This window comes from Sphaeramia orbicularis, chromosome 17 (assembly GCF_902148855.1).
Source record: "Sphaeramia orbicularis chromosome 17, fSphaOr1.1, whole genome shotgun sequence".
Taxonomy (NCBI): Eukaryota; Metazoa; Chordata; class Actinopteri; order Kurtiformes; family Apogonidae; genus Sphaeramia; species Sphaeramia orbicularis.
In genome coordinates, this window is record NC_043973.1 from 27,362,759 (window position 1) to 27,384,490 (window position 21,732).

General features: G+C 38.0%; 1 protein-coding gene across 2 annotated transcripts in view; it reads left to right on the plus strand.

Moving 5' to 3' along the window:
* LOC115436983 (arf-GAP with GTPase, ANK repeat and PH domain-containing protein 3) overlaps window positions 1-21,732 on the plus strand; it is an 88,862-nt gene that overhangs the window by 18,055 nt on the left and 49,075 nt on the right. For both annotated transcript variants that reach the window (XM_030160023.1, XM_030160021.1), the window contains exons 3-9: window positions 1,359-1,446; window positions 4,375-4,460; window positions 8,463-8,604; window positions 9,705-9,839; window positions 14,625-14,752; window positions 14,994-15,149; window positions 20,128-20,211. In XM_030160023.1, the coding sequence (XP_030015883.1) occupies window positions 1,359-1,446; window positions 4,375-4,460; window positions 8,463-8,604; window positions 9,705-9,839; window positions 14,625-14,752; window positions 14,994-15,149; window positions 20,128-20,211 (819 nt within the window). The remainder of the gene's footprint in view (window positions 1-1,358; window positions 1,447-4,374; window positions 4,461-8,462; window positions 8,605-9,704; window positions 9,840-14,624; window positions 14,753-14,993; window positions 15,150-20,127; window positions 20,212-21,732) is intronic.

Sequence of the window (21,732 nt, forward strand, 5' to 3'; positions counted from 1 at the left end):
TGTTTGTTGGAATAATATCTTTTTTTTGCCTCTTCTCATGGAATGATTGTGACAATGTGATTAATTCTTGATAGATAAAGAGTAACTGGGACTCGGTATGCAATCATTGAACCTGGTTAAAGGTGGTTACTGATGTATATATAAATAGGAATAAAAAGAAAAATGTGTCTGAAACCAAAATTATTCCAACTTTATGGGCAAGGGTGTATTAAGATGGACCCCTTTGTTATGAAATAATTATAATGTTAAAAATATTGGATTTTGTACTGAAATGAATGACTATATTATTAAAAACACAGGCCCTGTTATTGGTGTTAGTACAAACAACTTCTGTAGTTTACAAGTAGGGTTATAAGCAAAAACTACAGTTCACAAAATATCTAAAAAAGTTTAAAACATTTTAGAAAATCATTCATTGATTCTCTGAACCTGCTTTATCCTCACTATGGTCGCTGGAGCCTATCCCAGCTACTTATGGGTGAAGGTGGGGTACACCCTGGACATGTCATCAGTTCATCGCAGGGCTGACATATAGAGACAAACAATCACTGTCACATTCACACCTATGGGCAATTTAGATTAACTGATTAGCCTATCAGTGCATGTGTTTGGATGGTGGGAGGAAGCCGGAGTACCTGGAAAGAACCCACGGAGACAGGGGGAGCCCATGCAAACTCCACACAGAAAGGTCCCACCCTGGTGTTGGAATCGAACCCTTCTTGCTATGAGGCACGAGTACTATCCACTGCACCACCCTGTCGCCCACCCTGCCATGCTTTAAAAAATCAGTGGATTTAATGCTCTTGTGCAAAAAAAAAAAGCTGCTCCACTTGAGAAATTTTTTATGTTAAGATATTATAGTCACATAAAAAACCCATAAAAAACCATCAGCAACATCTTTTGACATCAATATTGTGTAGTAGTGCTGGGCTATCATGACAATCTTACAATGATCTTTTGTGTTAGGATCAGGAGACATGATTTGAATCCCTATTTTTCCCACCTTCTAGTAAAGTGCAGGCTAATTTCCAACAGTTAATTGTTGTATTTTTACCAGATTCAGCCTTAAATTACATTCATAAAAGGTCCTAATTAACTTGTTGAAACCTGAATAATACTTGTACTAATATGTCTATGATGAGCTAATTATCTGTTTTTTTTTTTTTTTTTTTAATTTTAACATCTTTTTTCTTTTTCCTCTGAGGTGCATTCAAGGAAATGTATTCAATCATAACCTGAGATCTGGAAAATAGAAGTCATCTAAATGCAGAAAATACACTCTATCTTATTCAGGCATTTTAGACAGAATGTTGAAGGGCTTTTGTTCCCAGTACAAATGTTGTGATTTGACCTTGCAGGGGATTGTGGGAAATCTGTCCAGTGGGAAGTCTGCCTTGGTCCACCGGTACTTGACGGGCACATATGTGCAGGAGGAGTCTCCTGAAGGTAAGAATGCCGCAGGTTCACGAACATGTCACATACACAAACATCACATAAATGCAACATGTTAACGCTGCCCTTGCTTTATGGCTTTACAGTTTACACTGTTATTTCACCTCCTTTTCTGAACAAAATATCACTCTTGAAACTTAATAGATGCCTTGATGATGGATTTTTAGAAATGAAATTATACAGGAACTTTGCGTTTTACATCTCTTCTTTACTGTATGATAATGATCATCATAACCTTTCCAGTAATTGAAGGTTGTGAAGTTTACACAGTTAAAAACATTAATGTAAAACTCATCATCATAAATTACAGCTTCAGAATCATAAACTGTTCACCACACTTAAGATGTATGATCTCCAGCCTGGTTCTCTACTGAGATTTGAGAATCTGATATTCGTCAAATTATTTTATTACAATGGCATAATAATATTGCTCCCTTTTGGACTGAAAAGTAAGACCTCTCAAGATCCACAAAGATGGTAGCAAACACATGATATCTCTGTGTGGTTTGCAGTGTTTCATTTGAGTGTAATTACAGTGAGGATCAGACATGAAGCGCATAATTAGTTTCTGGCATTTTACTGCACCAAGGGAGGAAAAAAAATCCTCATAGCTTAATTAGTCCTTGAGAAATCAATGCTGAAAATGCTGAAAAACAGAGCGCATGTTGTTACTGTAATCAAGGAAGCATGTCTGCTCAGATATGCGAGCGTGTCCATCTGCATTGTTGCGTGTTGCTGCGTAACACACCTGTCTGACAATTAGCAGCTGCACAGATCCTTCGTTGTGGTTTTATGTGCTTTACACATGGCTTTTAATTCCAGATTGGGGGGGGTTTACATTGCAGGAGCATTGCCCAGCAGATGAAGGTTCAGCAGCAGTTGTTCCTTCAATGTTTTGTTCCTGGGCTTTTGCTATGATATCTGAAAAAAGGTACTGGGGTGTGTTGCCATGGCAACACCGGATGGAGCTCCGTTGGATTGTGGCTCTGTGTCAAGGTCTGAGCCTCCGTGTAAGCAGAGTATGCTTACATACTTGTGCCTACCGACTTACCTTGTGTCTGCAAGGTCTTCTTTTCATAACAAATAGATATAATTCTTAATTACGTAGCAACGTAGAGGAATCATTAACAGCACAGACCTGTTTTTGATGCATTGTATTGACTCTGCTCTAAATAATGACAACAAAATTCTGGATGATTATGTAAGTGAAATGTTTACCTCAGTTTCCATCCACATTTTCACCAGATCTGCTTTCATTACAGTGGGTGATTACAGAGATACTTCTAGAATATGTTGTGGTCTGTATATATATGGAAATATATATATATATAGGCTCTGACAGATCTCATACAGTGTTCTGATAAATCATTTCTTTTCTGTGCGCTTCTGATTCTGTTATGCTCACTCTGTAAAGAGATCCTCCTCATCTTTTTGCCTTTTTTTTTTTTTAAACAGGATTCAGAGACATGCAGACACAGTTTCTCAGTCCTTTGTCAGAGTCTCTAAAGCTCTGCGACTTCAGTACAAAAAAAAAAAAGAAACCCTCTCTCTGCCTCTCTCTCTCTGTTACACAACCAGCATCCAACTGGGCTTGAAAGCCTGTGTAAGAGGATGGGAGAATCCCCTATTTGCCAGGCAGGCTAAAGTGGACTTAACAGGGTGGAAGTGTGGCTCAAGTGGATATGTAGTGTTTGCTGAGACAGGAATACTGTCCGCCTATTAAAAATTACAGCCCTTATCTACAGTAGGGTCAATAGAACTACCACTGATATAGAGTTCTTAATATGCTGGAAGGAAAATTCAGGCTGCAAAAGTACAGCTTCTGACGCTCTTATTATCTAATAATGTGAAGACCTTGACTAACACGTCTGCTTATGAAACTCAGGAAGTGCATAACAAGTGTGCTTTTTTTTTCCTGTCTGTACATCCCAGGTCTTCAGCATAATTCTTTGATGCGTTTCATGATCACTCCTAGACGTTTTCGACTGTGCACATTATTCAATTTTGTCAAATTGCTTTCAGCATATTTCAGTATTCATAAGGCAGTGTTTTCACTCCGAGGGACATCTCTAGCCTCGCAACTTTCTCATTTGAATGTTTTTAATCTCAGCAGGATCGCAAACCATTCAAATGATATGCAAAATCTAATTTACTGAGGGGTTCTCCCATTGGTCTCTTCTTTATCTGCAACTAGCTTTGCTAGCGGCAAGGAGCATGTGTTTGTATTAGAAAAGAAATGAAGAAGAGAGGAGGAGAATGTGGTTACGTGGGGCTGGTGTTGCTCCTCATCGCTGTCCAGTGGACTTCCTTTGACCCGAGGCTTTCCAGTTCACATAAGCCCCTGATTATTTGAAATACTTAGTCCCTTTTTCCTGGCTGTGCTAAATGTATTCCCCTTGTCTTATCATTTCATTGTAAAGCATAATGTGAGAAAACAGATCTTCAAACGCTGCAGCTCATCATAATGTAATGATGTGACAGACTGGATATACTGCATTGATAATGTTTGTCAAGTCAAAGTTGTGGCTTTCCAAGACTTGTGGCAGTGTAGTGACAGTGGCTCCGCACCGGTTCCCTCGGCAGCTGTGCATTGGATACGCTAAATGGCAGTTTCTCGCCCACGTAATTGGCTCCAGAGAGACTTGGGTTCCTGTCGGTGTGTGATTCTGGCAGCGACACAATCAGGAGATCTGAACTGATCTGAACTTGGGCACATCTCACATCGCAAACTTTTATGAGCCCCGTCAAGCTGTGCTCTGATATTGAATTAGGGTTCATCTGGTGAATTGTCATTTATTTTATGATGTCTTTGGGTAGTCTTCTACCACACCAGAAACAGCTAGTGCTTGTAATATACATGATTATTGACTTGGACCGTCACAGCTAGATGGACACTTTTTGATTAAATCTGTTTTTTCACAGGTGGACGGTTCAAGAAAGAAATAGTCGTGGACGGGCAGAGCTACCTTCTTCTGATCAGAGATGAAGGAGGGCCTCCAGAATTGCAGGTAAGACTCCAAAAACAAAAATCAGGCAGACAGGAAATGTTTAGACACAGACCATTACTTCTCTGCGGGACAGTTTAGAGCGGTGTTGAAGCCCTGTGTGGTTGTTCTACCCAAAACACTTAAGGACTGGCAGCAACAGATCAATAAGTAAGCTTTGATTTCCTGAAGGGAACACAGTCTGATGACGTTATTGAGCAAGTCTTTCCTACTAATCCTACCTGGTGAATTTAAAATGGACTTAAGTGGAATATAATACTCGTGATTATGTTTCCAGTAGAGTAGAATCCCATAAAAGTAAGGATCATCGTGGTCGTTTATATCTACAGAGAGCGTAGGTTTGTACAGTATTTCAGAAAAGAATTCCAATTCTAATGGGTTTTTTTCCTGATTTATGATGGTAATGAAGTGAAATACCGTCATCTAATATGTGTGAGTGCAGACTGGAATCAAAAATGCTAGAATTTGATGATACACACCTCCTCTCAATGAGTCTTTGTGTACTTTTTTAACCTTTTATTGGTATCTATCAGTTATTTATTTTTATTAATTATGTTTTTTTTAACAAGTCTTTGTGCACTTTTTACTGAAGTTTATCATTTGTTTCTATTTATTACAGTTTGACGTTTTCTTGCCAGGTTAACGCTGCTGTTAGTTTTTTAAATAAGTTGGTGTGCACTTTTTAACCTTTTAACCTTTTACTGAAGCCTTCAAGGGACTATGGTTTGACATTCTCTTTACCCTGGTATTTTAATTCAATATATTTATTTGATATTTTATTTTATTTCTAGCTGAGTCCAGATCAGGGGAGCCTCTGAGAGTACTTTCCCATGAGTATTTGTTATTGTCTTCTGTCTGTGTTTTGTTTTGTCTTAAAGTTATATAATTCAGATGCCCTCTCCTGTTATTGCAGATAAAGTCTACCTACGGGTATAAATAAAGTTACCTTGACCTCTCTCTGGCTTTTTCCTCTTAGTCCAAATCAAAAGGCCAAATATAAATACAGCTCAACTGGAAAAGTGAAGCCAGGAGTGGTCACATCAGGCAGAATCGGCTCAATAGTTGGATCTGTCACATATTAAACCCCTATATCTGTCTGAAAATGCCTGTGTTTAGCCAAAATCGGGGTGTTTCAGGGTAGATATCCCTCTTACAGGCCTGAAAACACAGGCAAGGAGTAGATGCAGAAGTCCCATGTCTTCTCAGATCACTTAAATTACAATATGCTGAAGAGTAAACAGGGAAATTATTGCCCAGTTATGCTAAAAAAAAAAAAAAAAAAAAACTATTGAGGACTGTAGCTTTAATATCCTCAAAACACATGAAACCAAACTGACTCTAATGTCTGTCTGGAACTTTGCCACTAACTGAACAGAACCACTTATAAAAAAATGTGTGTGTGTGTGTGTGTGTGTGTGTGTGTATATATATATATATATATATATATATATATATATATATATATATATATATATATATATATATATCACCAAAATGTCTGATTAAAATGTTTGTCTTCATGAATATCTTCTACTTTTTAACCCATAAAGACTCAAACATCCACCGGTGACCAAAATCATTTACCAATGTAAAATGTTTAATAACTTCTGACGCACTTAAATTATCAATACATGTAAATAATTGGTGTAAAATACAGTTTGTCATCTTTTCATGGTCATCAGATATGACCCATTTGGACGTTCAGAGGCTCCATAGCGAACGTGGAAACACTGTCATCGTCTACAACATTGATTCACCAGTAAAACCCATGGAGTTGGATCAATGACAGTGGATGGACACACTGGGTTTATGATCAGTTATTGATCGATTTAACTGAAAAAGTCACTTTTTCTTCAGTTTTCTGTGTTTCTAATATAATAATCCTCAACTTTAATCTGATCTTTAACCTTTTCATGCATGAATTATGAGAGCCTTAAACAAGAGTATGTTTATTCTTCTTCAATCATTAAAAAAAGACCCAATGTGATTGAAAATTTTTTGAGCCTATTTTTCATAGAGTTGCAGCTGCACACCATAGGTTTAATTTTTGAAGCAAATAAACGTGTATTTACTGATATACTGTGTGAAATCTATGAAATAAAGACTTTTTTAAAGTTGCTAATCTGATGTTTTCTCACATGGAAACGTTCACATGGAAACGACACGGAACTTTTTTAAAGTTGCTAATCTGATGTTTTCTCACATTTTAACGTACTCTTAATGCTAGTCATTACTCACTTCATGGAGATAATATGCAAAAAGAAACACATTTTATTTAAAAAATGGCAGTCTAATAACAATAACAAGCATTTAATTTACACTCAAACATTTTAGTGCAGATCAGGTTTATCAAGAACAGCAAAGTTACAGTAATGGTATGAATTGCAGTGCATGGGATGATGCATGTTGGCTGACACGGAACTAAAACAACAAAATCCATGAATATACAAGAGAACATCAGTAGAATAGCTGCCCACTGTAGTGACTTCTATGCATGAAAGGGTTAATGAACATTTATATGATCAGTGAATCAAATATAGGGAAAGAAACAGATTTTCACTTGAAAATGCAAAATACAGAGGATAATATTAGAGTAAATGGTGATAAATCACTTAAGAAAAATTAAATATAGAGAAAGATTCAATTTTGTAATTGCCACAAAAGTAACACAATGTCTTTAGGGGTTAAATATTTATCTCCCTAATGTAAAAATTAATGAAAACAGATTTATTAAAATTCAGTTTCATCCTGACCCTACCACATATGAACAGTTTTGCTTGTGGCTTCATTCATAGATTCAGTGTCTCTGGTCTCACAGGACTTAACTCTGTGTGTGTGTGTGTGTGTGTGTGTGTGTGTGTGTGTGTGTGTGTGTGTGTGTGTGTGTGTGTGTGTGTGTGTGTGTTACATCTACGTATACCTAGTTTGGCAAAGCTCAGAATTGCGTTTGCATTACGCTCTGTGAGATTAGGGAATAGAAATGAGTTTGGCTCAGTTGTCAGCTGCCTGTATAATTAGTGGCATAATTAAAGGCCTCCATTATGTTCCCACTCACAGGAGGCTGCGCTGAGTTGTAGCTCGGAGGCTCCATTTGCCATTCATTCCCTCTGGGGGTCTGGGTGAGATGTGAAAGCTGAATGAAGACGAGGGCAATGCGAGGAAATAGTTGTCACTCGATTGTCACACTTGGTACTACTCTGAGGTTTCTGTAGGTTTCCACTCTACAATTGATGGTGATTAGGATTGATTTCTACTGCTCCGGGAAATGTCTTTCCCACATTGATCATGAGCTGCGTGGGGTTATTAATGTATATGACAGAGCAAATACAGAAAATCTCAAATTAGGGCAGCTCTGGGGAATACAGGGAAAAAAGATGATTTCAGTAGTAGTCTTTAATCATTCTCTGTCAGTCTACCTAGTGCTTGTACTAAAATTTCAGCCCACTATTGCTGTTACGACACTGCCCCCTTCTGTCTGAGAATAGAACTTCACCGTGAAAATAAACTGCAACATTCAAAACTCAGTGTTTCAGTTGCTTTAGTTTGGTTTAATCAAGTTTTTACTGTATTAAAATACTGAAAAATAGTCCATTTGCAAAATCAAGATTCTGTGCAGACATTTGTTGCTCAGAAAAACACTTAAAGTACCACCAGCTGGCTTGTTATCTTCAGTCTGAAAATATTCCTCCCATCTCATTAGTGGTCTTATATTGTTCTGCTAATGTTTATTTCTTACTGCTGCTTTTTTAAATTGATATTGCATTTATACATTATTGAGTTTTAGCTAAGACTGCTATTATGAATAATCATGAGGAGCCCATAATGTTGAATAAAATGGAAATTGCACATCCAGCTTTAATTTCAGTCCAGAATGAACTGTCAACTTTTTATTAGTTGTACATTATCCAAGAGTTTGCTGTGCTTTTAACACAAGCTTGTGTAACGTTTGGTGTTTATGTGCAACAATGGAACGTCTTATACTTCCCACCTCTGCTCTGTCCACAGTTTGCTGCCTGGGTGGATGCGGTGGTTTTCGTCTTTAGCCTGGAGGATGAGATCAGCTTCCAGACAGTCTACAATTACTTTCTACGCCTATCGACCTATAGGAACACAGCTGAGGTCCCCATGGTCCTAGTTGGAACACAAGGTGTTTGCACTACATTTGATACAGCACATAAAGTTTAGTCAACAAATCATTCCTAGTTTTATACTTTATGCACAGAAAACGCTGCATAAAAATACTTCTGAACAGGGATGGAAGAAAATATCGGTTCTGCAATAAAACGCAATATTTCATGTCACGATACTGTATCGATATTAAAATGTACCGTATAGATATTTTTTGGTATTTATTCATTTGCAGACATGGTGAGGGTTCATTTTTGTTTATCTTTTTTGTTTATATTTTATCATTATTTAACACTGTTTTGTTAAATAATGGTTATTTCAAGCATCCTAAAGCACTTTTTACTATCTGAGAGAAGCAGATGTTAGTTCTTTTGTTGCACAAAAATAATGTTATGATTTTGGATGATTCAGGGACTGTCCGCTATGCATTGTTTTCACAACTAATAGAATATGAATATTTTAGCAGGATCTTAAACTGTAATGTCTGTGAAACATAATTTAAGTCTTTACAGAGGAACATTTTGTGATACAGCAATAGATCCTGTTCTGATCAAATAAAATTTGTTTAGTATTCATGCATATTTTTGGTGTAATACCATTTTTACAGGAAATAATCTTAAAATAAGAAAAACAAAAAAATATAGCCTTGGTAATAGTATCGTGATATATTGCGATGTATCATATCATGATCCTAATATTGTGGTTTGTATTGTATCGCAAGATTCTTGCCAATTCACACCCCTACTGCTGAAATCACTTTGTTGACCAATATCTTAGGGCTACACTGGTACATTGTTTCACATGTTCCTTCATTCTCTATATTTAATAAACATAGACTTACTTCACATACATAATCCTGCACAAAATCCGCAGCTGAAAATGGTCCAAAAGAACTGTTTACTCTCTTTGGACTGGATTCTGACTAAAATCTGCAGTTACCAATTGTTTTAGAAACTCATTCAGCCATTTTCTTCAAAATTACATGTCTGTTTCTCACCTTTTTACCACAGCGACAAACTAAGCCATTGAATTTTTTCATCAATGACGAACATGTAGACTATCACCAGCTTTATGCTTTTAATAAAATGTTTGCTAATATCCCTCTCTCTGTTTTCTTAGATGCAATCAGCGCCGCTAACCCCAGAGTGATCGACGACTCGCGGGCCAGAAAGTTGTCAAATGACCTGAAACGCTGCACGTACTACGAGACCTGCTCCACTTACGGCCTAAATGTGGAGAGAGTCTTCCAGGATGGTGAGATGGGCCTCCCAACAGCGGCATTTACAGTCACTAATCGGATTTTCTTCTGTTTAGCAAGACCACAAGATTTATTTAACAGTTCTTGAATTGAATTATCAGTATTGAACCAGAAATACGAGCCTGCAGCTAGAATGGCTTTCCATTTTAAGTTAACTGGTCAGATATGGTCAGCTTAGGTAAGATTCACACATTAGAGCTAATCTTTATATTTCTGTCTATTTCTGTTGGCTCTTATAAGGCACGTACAGTAATAGTGATTTATTTTTGTATGACCATATTCTACAGTTTTCCCTCACTAACAATCTAATTACTGTTTATTGACACTAAGTATGTAATTAGAAACTTATTGAGGGCAAATGGTTGTAGAATATGATCATGGTAAATCATTACTAAATGTTTTAATGTGTCAGCCGATATACTACTAATATTTACGTGAATAAGCAGCCAGTCAGCAGTGAATCTGTCAACCCTTAACATCAAGTTTTACCCAGCTTTTTTTATGTGGAGTGGAGGAGCGACAATAGACATTAAAGGGGCCATATTTTGCTTTTTTAAACAGAATTATGCATTTTAAAACATTTCCCTGTGGTCTACATAAACTGTAAATGCTATGCTTGGGTCGGAATTCTTCATTAATTCAACTCCACAGGTCCATCTTCAACACTATTTCTGAGTAATGACACCAGAAAGGTCATTTTGAGCGCTGGCCCTTTAAATGCAAATGAGCCACTTCAAGCTCCACCCCCTCCATGTTGTTGACTGTGTTGGTCTGTCCCGTTTCTCTGTACTCTGAGAAATGTTCGTCGGAAGTTTTGACCTTATATGTGCAAATGTTGTGAAGTAACAAGTTATAGACGCAAAAAAATTAAGAAGCAATTAAAGCAAGTTCTAGAAATCCACTTGATTTTTGCCGAAATGAATATAAAGATAGCTTTGCAGCACCTGGAGGGTTCAAATTCAAACTTTTTGAGCTATTAGGGTCCAAATACACAAATAAATGTACCAAAGACTAATAAAAGTGGGTTTAGCAAAATATGACCCTTTTAATATTCCTTGACGCTATAAAGCTCTGAGAATAATTGAGCAGGATTAACAGACTTTAACAATCAGCAGAAATACATTATCTGCATGTATTACTGAGTATAAAAACATGAATCAGAATGTATCATTGTATGCATAAGATAGAAACTAGTGGGTATAGAATAGAGAAATATCTGTGTAATGTCTCTTAAAAGGATGAAGTGGATTTGGAAGCTGAAAATGTCCCTCGATGCATAACTGAAGCCATGGAAGTGTCGTTATTATCCCCCAAGGCTGCAGCTCCTTTCAAAGCTTGTCATGCCTTCACAAAACATCTGAATATGCTGCACAGCATTCACTTTACATTTTCTTTGACTGTTGATGCACAGGCACGTTGTCTTCCTTCCCTGCTTTAATTGCTTCCTGAAGCCCAATTTGAAATAATTAAAAGAGATGAAGGAGTGTCGGCTGTCTGGAGAACGCTCTACATCGCTCTTGCCTCCTTCCCTTATTGCCATGCTGCAGCAGGCAGCCGGGCGTTATGGTCCCAGCTGTCAGCGTAACTTCAAATCATCTCTCTTTCCCTCAGTGCTAATTCACATCACGCAGCCATGAACATCACCTCCCTCCCCTCCCCTCGCCCCACCCTGTTCCTCATACGAGTGTGCTGTGAATTAAATGACAGGTTGCACCGACCGCATGGCAAATCAGTTCTTGCAGACATTGACAATGATCTCATTTGGCTAACATCACACTGTGGATTTCAGAGAGTGACTGGCAAAATTGCAAGTATCAATTGTGTATGATTACTTTGCTGGAGAATAGAGGTACTTATCCCAGGAGATATGGACTATATAAGCCACCTTGCAGCATGTGGTTTATAACCTGACTGTAAAACAAATGGCCTGAGGTGGTTGGTGTAATGTGCTCATATGAGCCTCTCATCTGGCTGGAATTAGCTTTGCTTACTTTGCTGGGCTTTGTGTCATTAATATGGTTAATGATAGTGTTTTTTTTAATTACACAATGAAGAAAGTAGTTTCCCCTTGGACTCTTAACACATTTTAAAGATGCTTCATGTCCTAACTCTGTGGAAATGTACTAAATATACCTGCAGCGACGGTTATATTCAGTTCAGTCTGTTTACATCTGCACTAAAAAAAGGTTGAATATTAAGTAAAAACACTGACTTACTCTGTATTTACCAAAAAAATATGTCTGAGTTTTTCAGTGTTATGGACAATTTACAATATTAATCAATTGCTTTCTGACTAAATGAACTTGAGACAAAACAGGATTCACAAATACTCTTTCTTTACTAACCTTTTATGCTGTTTTTCATAATTTTCAGAAATCAAAACCTTTATTAATCAAATTAATATGACAGACCCTATTGCCCAGCCTCACATGAAACCAAAATAAGTTATGAAACAAATCTTTATTTCCATCACTATTCAGATCTGATGTTTTTGTCGCCTGTTTGATCGGTTTAGTCATTAGAAGTGTAAATGCACTATTTTCTCACTTTTTGCGGTCAAATATGCGATATAGAGGAGGATCTAACAGCAGAAAGGGAAGATACATAAGTCATTATTATGTTTTCATGAGAACCAGTGTGTTTCATAACCTTATAATGAGCGGTTTATGTCTACAGAGTGAGCAGCAGGTCACCGTTTATGACGTCCACTATTTTGTGCCACCATGTTTCTACAGTAGTTCAAAGGGACTGTCAATTCTTCTTTTTTCTGTTTTATAGCTGGTGGCATCTACAGTTAAGCCATATTCTCCTCGTTTACTATGTTTGCCTGTGGACCAGAGTTAATATCTCCCCAAAAGCCTAGAATGGATGAAATAAAAATTGGCTGTAACAATAGGACATCTGTGTTTTCTGCAGCCAATCTGCAGCTTCACCACTAGATGTCACACACTCAACCTTTCCAGGAACAGAAGCTCAGTCTCACCACTCACCATACATCAGCAATATTAGTACTACAATAAGGTTATGTAATAGGCAGTCTGGAAAAGCACATGGATAATTCAGGTTTATCACCTGTTATGCCATTTTTTTTTAACTCAACTTTTATTTCAGTGGCCTAATAAGACCAGTAAAACAGACCACAGTTTTCCCTGTGCAAAGCTTTGAAACAGTGCATTGATACAAAACATATATGATATAAACAAAGTCACTTGAACTGAATAAATAGTCAGAAGTATTAAAATTATTTATTTATTTGTTTGTTTGTTTGTTTAACAGGGATATTGCACATTAATTCACATTGCTGTAAATGCACCAGAGTTGGTGTACTGACTATTTTTATTTATTTATTTAGAACATGCAAAGAAACAAAATAAAACTAAACAAAGCAAATTAAGACAAAAACAAAATAACATTTAAATGAACAGAATCTATCTTCAAGTACGTGCATCTGCAGTCCCTGGACAGATGTTGAACTGTCACCCTAAAAAGGAAGCACAAGGTTATAAACTTACAATTTTTAAAACATACATTTAAAATACCTAAACACAGATGAGTACAATACAAGTTTTGCAATACAATCAATAACACATCAGACAAAGTAAGTGAAAAAATATTAACCCTTTCATGCATGAATTATCAGAACCTTAGTCGAGATTTTTTTCCTGAATGTTTTTATTCCTCTTTAGACATGAAAAAAACAATGCGTTTTCAATTTTTTATGACCCTACTTTTTAAGGAGTTACAAAAATGTCCACTCATGCTTTAAATTTTTGAAGCAAAGAAACCATCATCAGAAAGTAGTAGTAGTAGTAGTAATTGTAATTCATTCGTCCATTTAACAAAACATGATATTTATATACATACACACAGTTTGGATTTGTATATTAAACATGGGTGAAAAGGCATAGGCTGAAACAACAGCATATTTATGCCTATTTACAAGAAGGAAATCTGCAGACACAAAAAAAAGATAACAAGATGGCACCATTTTAAACAATAATATATTAAAACAAATAATATAATCTTAGCAAAATCATAGATTCATATTGATAATTGGCTTACTTTATCCTAATATTTTATATTAATTGAATACCTTAATTTAAAACATCCTTTTAAATGTAGTGACTGGTGTGCATGTTTTTTATTCTTTATCAAAAGTGATATACTATGTGAAAACTATGAAATAAAAACATATTTCATTCAGCTAATCTGATGTTTTCTCACATTTTAACATACTCTAATACTAGTTATTACTCACTTTATAGCGATAATATGCAACAAAAAAAAACCTTTTGAATAAGAAAACTGTTAATTACAGTCTAATCATAATTAGCAATTGATTTACACTCAGACATGTTAGTGCAGATCAGATTTATCAAGAACAGCAAAGTTACAGTAATTGTATGAATGTCAGTGTATGAGATGATGCATAAGTGTCCACTGTGTTGGCTGCTATGGAACTAAAACAACAAAACCCATGAATATACAAGAGAACAGCTGTAGAATAACTGTCCACTGTAGTGACCAGTATGCATGAAAGGGTTAAAATACACTTGACACTTAGACATATTAAAAATACAATGAAGTCAGGACTAAAAAATGTCTAATGTTGGCAGGATTTGGTTTTTTAGATGCATTTTTAAGATGTCAGTTCTCTGATTGCCACTCCTCTGTATTTGCAGGTGGATTTCCAAAGCATAAAACCTCTGTGAAATATTTGCAAAGATGCGTTTAAGTGCAGCCTGTTTATGTTTTTGCTGCTGTCTCCCTCTCTGCTGCAGTTGCCCAGAAGGTTGTGGCCATGAGGAAAAAGCAGCAGCTTTCTATTGGTCCATGCAAATCTCTCCCTAACTCTCCCAGCCACTCATCAGTCCCCGCTGCATCCATTCCCTCCGTTCACATTAACCAGGTAAGATCCGCACCTTCCACTTTAGGAGCTCTGTTTTCATTCCTAATCATAGCTCAGTCGGAGCTCGATGCTGTTACGTAAAGAAGTCTGCTTTCGATTTATCCCAAACTGACCTGCTTTTGATTGTTTTCTCTCTTTCTTTCCCTTTGTGACATTCAATCTCCCTTCGCTCTCTCTCTCTCTCGTCTTCCATCTCTTCTTCTAATTCTGTCGGTTCCTCTTAATCCCTTTCGCTCCCCAGGCGGCCAATGGAGGGGGTGCATTCAGCGACTACTCCTCCTCTGTTCCCTCCACCCCCAGCATAAGTCAGCGGGAGATGCGCATTGAGACCATCGCTGCCTCCAACACGCCCACGCCAATCCGCAAGCAGTCAAAGCGCCGCTCCAACATTTTCACAGTAAGTATGCGACAGCTGATGCAAAGCAACACCCACTCTCACTACTAGGAGGCACGTTGCCACTTTGTCCACCAGAGGGAGACAGGTAGCTCCAAACGCATTCCAAGCCACCTCTCCTGCCTCCGATGCAGGCAAAGAAAGCGTCTTGTTCACACAGCACAATGGGCAAAGGAGAAAAAAAAAGAATTAAACAAAACATAGTAGATCCCCAAACATGACAAAAAAAAAAAAAGCCTCTCGGAGCAAAATTCAAAGATAAACACTGTGGAAAAAATGTCTTTTCATGTCTTTTTTTTTTTTCTAATTGGATGTAGTAACACATGGAGCACATGGATTAAGTTTCTCATCTCACCCATAACAAACTGGGCCCTCTGCGCTGTCTAAATCTTTGACCTCCCTCCCTCCCCCCTTCCCCCCTCCCCTCTTATTTTTACTAGATCCTTTCTTTGCAGTGACTTCCCTTTTGGGGAGAGACGGCAGCAACAACCCACCAATACCACTTCTCCTGCCCAACAGAGCTTAAACTAAAAGTCCAACCACTGTTTTTGTAACGCATGCCCACACCTTCCACGGCCTCAACTTCTCTAATTTCCAATCCGACAACGAACCATCTCGCTGAGTCTAAATAACACCCCCCGGCCCGGCCTCCAATTACAGTATTTCGGCCCCAAACCAAGATCCACTACCACACCAGAACCCCAACCCCTGTGTGCCTGCTCTTTACCCCATGTCCTGTCATATTTACCCTTTGCTCTTACCAATTGCATATGTGTGCACTAACCACTCTAATTTCTTTAGCTGTCCTAAGCTTGTCTTTTCCTCGTAGCCTCTGCCCTCTTCTCCTCCCTCCTTCTTTCTTTCTTTCTTCTTCTTCTGCCCAGCCTGCACCACCTCTCCTTCTCTCTCTTCCCTCCTACACCAGCCTTCTTCGCTGCTAAGCCTTTTACTAATCTCACGTAGCCAGACCTCTGGATGTTGAAGTTTGCGGAGGTCGGTAAAAACTCTCTGCCAAAATGTGCGCTGTTATTTTTTTGAATTAAGGATTTTTAAATAAGTTCATATGGAGCTTGTTTGTACCCAAAAAAGAAAAGCAGCCGTGCATCGTAAAACTGACTCAGGTTTTTCAAAGTTGTATTTATTTATTTATTTATTTTCACCAGAACTCTGTGAGCTTTATAAGATGGAGATCAGACTACTTGAGATTACATAACTCCTTCCTGGTACATCTCCCCTCTGTGACCCCCCTGCCTCCTTCCTCAGTCTTTCTCTCCCCTATCTCTTTCTAACTAACTCCTTCTCTAACTTCCCTATCCCCCCCCTCTTCTCCTCTATTTCCTCCTACTGCCTTCACCCTGTAACCCCCCTCCCCCCCCAGCTGCTGTGACAGCCACAAGCTTGTGGCATCCAAGCAGTACAGGCTGTGTGCTAGCTCCCCTTGTTGTCTCCCTTCCCCCCCTGCTAGGTAGTGACTAACCATGTCCACCAGAGAAATGAGCCTCTCCCCGTCCGCGTCATGGAGATGCCGAAGCACGCCACCTACCCAGTGTGGGTGCCGGAGTGGCAAGCCGAGCGGGAGTTTCAGCTCATGACCTTCTGAGGAGCGGCGAGCGGAGGGTGGGAGGAGGGAGGGAGGGAGAGGGAGGAAACGGAGGAGGATGATGATGATGAGGAGGAGGAGGAGGAGGGGACGGAGAGTAAACGGGGCGACATTTCTCCAGTGACACTTGGAAGAGTTCAATGGGCTAAGGAGAGGAAGACTTGCGACCATTTTGCCATTTTCAAAACAACAGAAAGAGAAAATATTCCATCAGTCCGACGTTATCGAGGATGTCGCTTTCCTAGCTTTGTCCATTTAAAAAAAAAAAAAAAAAAAAAAAAAAGTAAATAAATGAATCAACCTCTGTGCTGAAGTTCTCTCAAAGTCACTGATCGACTGTAGTAATCCCTTCATTTTCTTGCCACATTGTTGTAAGTAGTTCACTTTATGTTTTTGGGGGAGTTTTAAAGAGACATGTGAAAGATTTATGCCTTAATGTCATCCGATGACAAGCTTCGACAGACTTCAAAAGATCAATATCAGTTAGTTATCGCATCTAGAATTTTGTTTCTGGACATTTTTTGCAAGAAATACATTCAGTCCATTTGTAAGAATAAAGTAATATTGTCACATTCATGGCACTGGCATTGGGACTCTTCAAATCCATTGCAGTGTATTGACAGTGTTGACGAGTTAAAAACCACATTGCTGTCAGGTTTAAAGTTGAATCCTGACAGTATATTACTTTGGTCTTTGATTAAAATAAAATAAACTGGTTTTCAATTGATTCATTAAAACCCAAAGCTTTACTCCAGAAGTTCTTCTCACTCTGTCTTTTCACCACCTTCACAAATATCAGTCTCACGAACTGCATCATCACAAACCAGTTTCTACCATAACTGTCCTCGGCCACTAGGTGTCAGTACAGTCCACATCACTCTCTTCCTAGTGCTTCCATGGTCAATAACTAAACTGTGTGTGTGTTTGTAATCTGTCTGTGGTTTCCTGAAGTCTTCAGGCTGTCTGTCCCTTTTTTGTGTTAAAAGCACACTGTTTAGGAGCTTAGATGAATATTACTGCATTTTTTTATACTTAACTCCATTGCGACGTACTCATACTCATTCCATTTATTCCTGTCTGCCATTTTGTTTCTCCCATTTCACATTTTGTCACTTTGACTTGTTACTGGATCTCTACGTGAAACGAAACATAAACGGCATAAAACGAAACAAAAAAATAACATTTGACACTGTTTTTCAATATTTGCAGATTTGTGCTTCTGTTTCCAACCTTTCTTCAACAAAAAGGGCTTTCCAACTCCTTCCGAATTAGAAGAACATGATGGTTTAAAAAAAAAAAAAGAAAAAAAAAAAAGAGTCCCCCTGCTTTGCCAATCCTGATAGAAAGAGGAAATTATTGATTGAGGACTTACAGCGTGTTGCTGCTTTACTCTCTGTGCTTTGATGCATTCAGGGTAAGGCATAGAACTTGCACTATATGGAAACGTAGGACTTGATGAGTGTAACGCAGCTTAAAGTCGAGTCCATTTGAGTGCTCACTGAAAATAGACTGTCAAATATCATGAAGTGAGACTGTAGGGACACTCCTGGAAATGCCCCGTCCACCCCTGCCCCCCACCCCATTCAGACACCCCATAAACAAACACACTGTACAGTCAAGTCACTCTTGGAACTGTTATCCAGCCACCCAAAGGACACAACCGCTCCTTACATGACATCACACTGCCTTTTGCCATAAATGAGGACTCAAGGACTAGAGGTGCCAAGTTGTTTTTGTTCTTCCTTTATAGATTTTCCTACATTGATTTGGTCCATATTTATTCGATTCCTTCTTATTTTCCAGGGAGTATTGAGATATTTAATGGAACTGGAAATGTGGTTTTATGTTGTACTATCATGGAGGTGTTTCAGATTAGAGTCAGATCGGGTAATTTTATGAAGGCCTTCATAAAACTCAGAGTAGACAGAGTAGTGAGACTATTCTGAAAGGTGACAAGAAATGAAACTGGGTTGCACCGACTTGTATGAATGTAGTTAACCTTAATATTTGTTTTTTGTTTTGTTTTTTTTTCTTTCTTTTTGATTTTATTTAAAGTTATTTATTTTTCCACGTTGTATTGTTTTTCGATTCATTTGATTTATTTACATTTTTTCTCAGTTCAGGTTTGGTACAGAGATTATGAACTCTTGCATAATCGCTTTTCTATCATGAACGGATCGACGAAAAATATAGACTGCTGTATATCTTGTATTGTATTTTATTTACAATGGTACTCTATAAAAAGTACATACATATAAGGAATATATGAAATAATGCCTTTATTGTCCATCCTATATTTTGTGGGAACTGCAATGTTTGGCTCAATCTGTTGAATATTTTGAAGTGAATTTGTGACTTGCTTTGTATGGTGTCTGTATAGAAGCTAAACAAGTCATCATAAAGAAAAAAATAAACTGTTGGAAAAAATATAAAGCAGAGTTGGTTTACTTGAACTCAGACTCTACCTCTCTCCATTGGTGACTGGACATTTCTCATGTTCTGAGTGAGACCATACACACTCATGTCTGTCCGTATCTGTACCTCATCTTTTTATTTGTGTTGGGGTGGGAAGTTTTTTTTTTTTTTTTTTTTTTGTCTTTTTAATATTGATTTTATTATCTAACATTTGCTCTCTCCGCAGGCTCAACCAGAGACTAAAATTAAAATGTTGATGCATTTTAACCTTTTTTGACCCTGTTTGACATGTGCAGAATGTTTGCAGAATAATCTTATCTTCCTCCAGGTTTCGGATTGAAGCTACTTGTTCTGAAGTCACCTGTGAAATAACCCTTTTCCCTTCTCTCCTTTTTAACCTGTTATGAGTATTAACTTGTGTATCACGCTACAAAAGCCCTTGTCGGTGCAGCTATGCTAAAGGCACAGCTGATGAAGGGTCTAAGCAGTTGGTCTGCAGGTCCTCTAAGGGCCCCTTCTGGGTCTCACACAGAGGGAAGGATCTCCTAAAGGGTTTCAGGGCTGAGTCATGACTCGATGTGTGGTGGTCTTGGTCTCCTCTGTGTTGAAATGTGTCTAGTGTGGTCTTGGTTTTTTGGTCTCTTTTTGAACTTTTTATTTTTTTTTTTAACTTGCACGTCGGTGTTACTGCTGTTTGTTACCGCTGGTCTGCTTGTCTGTTAATTTCAAGCTTCTTTTTGAGACTTTTTATTTTGCAACGTCGAGTCTCCTCCACAAAACACTCAAACACCAACCCTCACTCCCCCCCCCCCCTCTACCCTCACCCCTGACCCCCAGTCTTATTCTCTCTCTCGCACACCTCAACAAACACACACACATGCTCTCCTCACACCCTACGACTCCCACTCTGCTTTATCATCAGTGTGCCGCTTCAGTTGTTGACTGACTTTCTTGTTTTCGTTGCAGTCGCGGAAAGCCAGTGAGCAAGCAAAGAGCGTTGACAGTAAAACAGACAGCATAGGCAGTGGAAGGGCCATACCTATCAAACAGGTAAGCACTTCCCCTCATCTTTTTCCCCTTCACTACTCATAGTAGTTTGGGTAAGTATGATTGTGTCGCTGCTGTGCTGTAACATTTAATCACAGGCTTTGGGTTGATGCTGGAAAAGCCATGTGTTATTCTAACCACTAGATGGCGACATAACACAACTTAACACTAAACTTCAACAGCAGAGGTGCAGCTAAATGAATGAGAGGAGGCTTGAGAAAGGTTGTAACATGCTCATATATGGTTGATTTGCAGATATATTTACCATATATATTCATTTAAATACATAAAAGACACACTGTACAAATTGAATCTGTGTTTATTGTAATTAACTGATCAGTTCTAATAAAAAAAAATACAAATTCTGCTTTTTGTAATTTCATTTTAGTATTAAAAATAGAATCACAAAAACTACATAATGTCAGGTCTCAGGATAATTTGTCTCAGACTCACCTTTTTTTGTTTTGTTTTGTCTTTTCTTTGCATTTTGATGATGATTAGTTTCTTTAAAATTGCAACAAATGGGAGTAACATTTTTGCTGTTAATCCTCTTAATTGTTTGCGAATGTATATTTTCATAGAACGTTTACTCATGCATATCCATATAATCAGCTGTGACAGCCGTGATTAGCTGAAAATATTATTACATATCCCAGTAGGTATTTTCTGGTGCAAACTGAATCTTATGCCTCTGGTTCAAAAAAAAAAAAAGTACATTCATTTATTTATTTCATTATGTATTTTATCCTTTCATCGTTGTATTTCTTTTCACGTATTTGCACGTTTCTTTCAAGGGTCAGAGGAGGGGTAGTAATGAACATTAAATTAGACATCAGAGTAAGGATCATTTCTAAACGTCCGAATGTAACTGAAAGAGAAGTAATTGACACATTGATTAGCAATCACTCGTGATTATATGAGGGCTTTTGAAACGGGTCAGCATCTGTTTATTATCCTCTTTACCTTCAAATGATGGAAGATAATGTCCCTTCTGAAAATGTTGAGCCAGACCTTCTTATCCCCCCGTTCATAGCAAATTGCCAAGAATCGAGTCCAGCTGAGATAATTGCAGGGTGATGCATTTGAGCTGCATAGCTTGGTCAGAAAATATCGCTCTGGGTAAAGTACAGGTTAAGGAATATTTATCTGTTATTGCAAAAAAACGGGGTTAAAAAAGTGTACAGTGGTGTGTGTGTGTGTATGTGTGTGTTTTAGTTGAAATCATACAGGGTGTCTTGAAAAACTAACAGATGCTCTTAAAAGATGATGGTGGTTTTTGTTTCCCTTTGATCATAGAAAACTTCCCCTGCAGATTGTGGATGTAGGTGAGCAGGAGGATGGTTTGCAGTAATTATTAAAAAAAAAAAAAAGAAAGAAAAAAGAAAAATCCCCCTTTTTACTGGAGTGGTCTTTACTGGAAACTGTCATTCTTCTCCATTACATTACTGGGAGCTGCCTTTTAAAGTCCAGGGCCAATTTCCTTTAGTATCATGGCAACTTTTGACAAGATAAGCCACCCCCCCA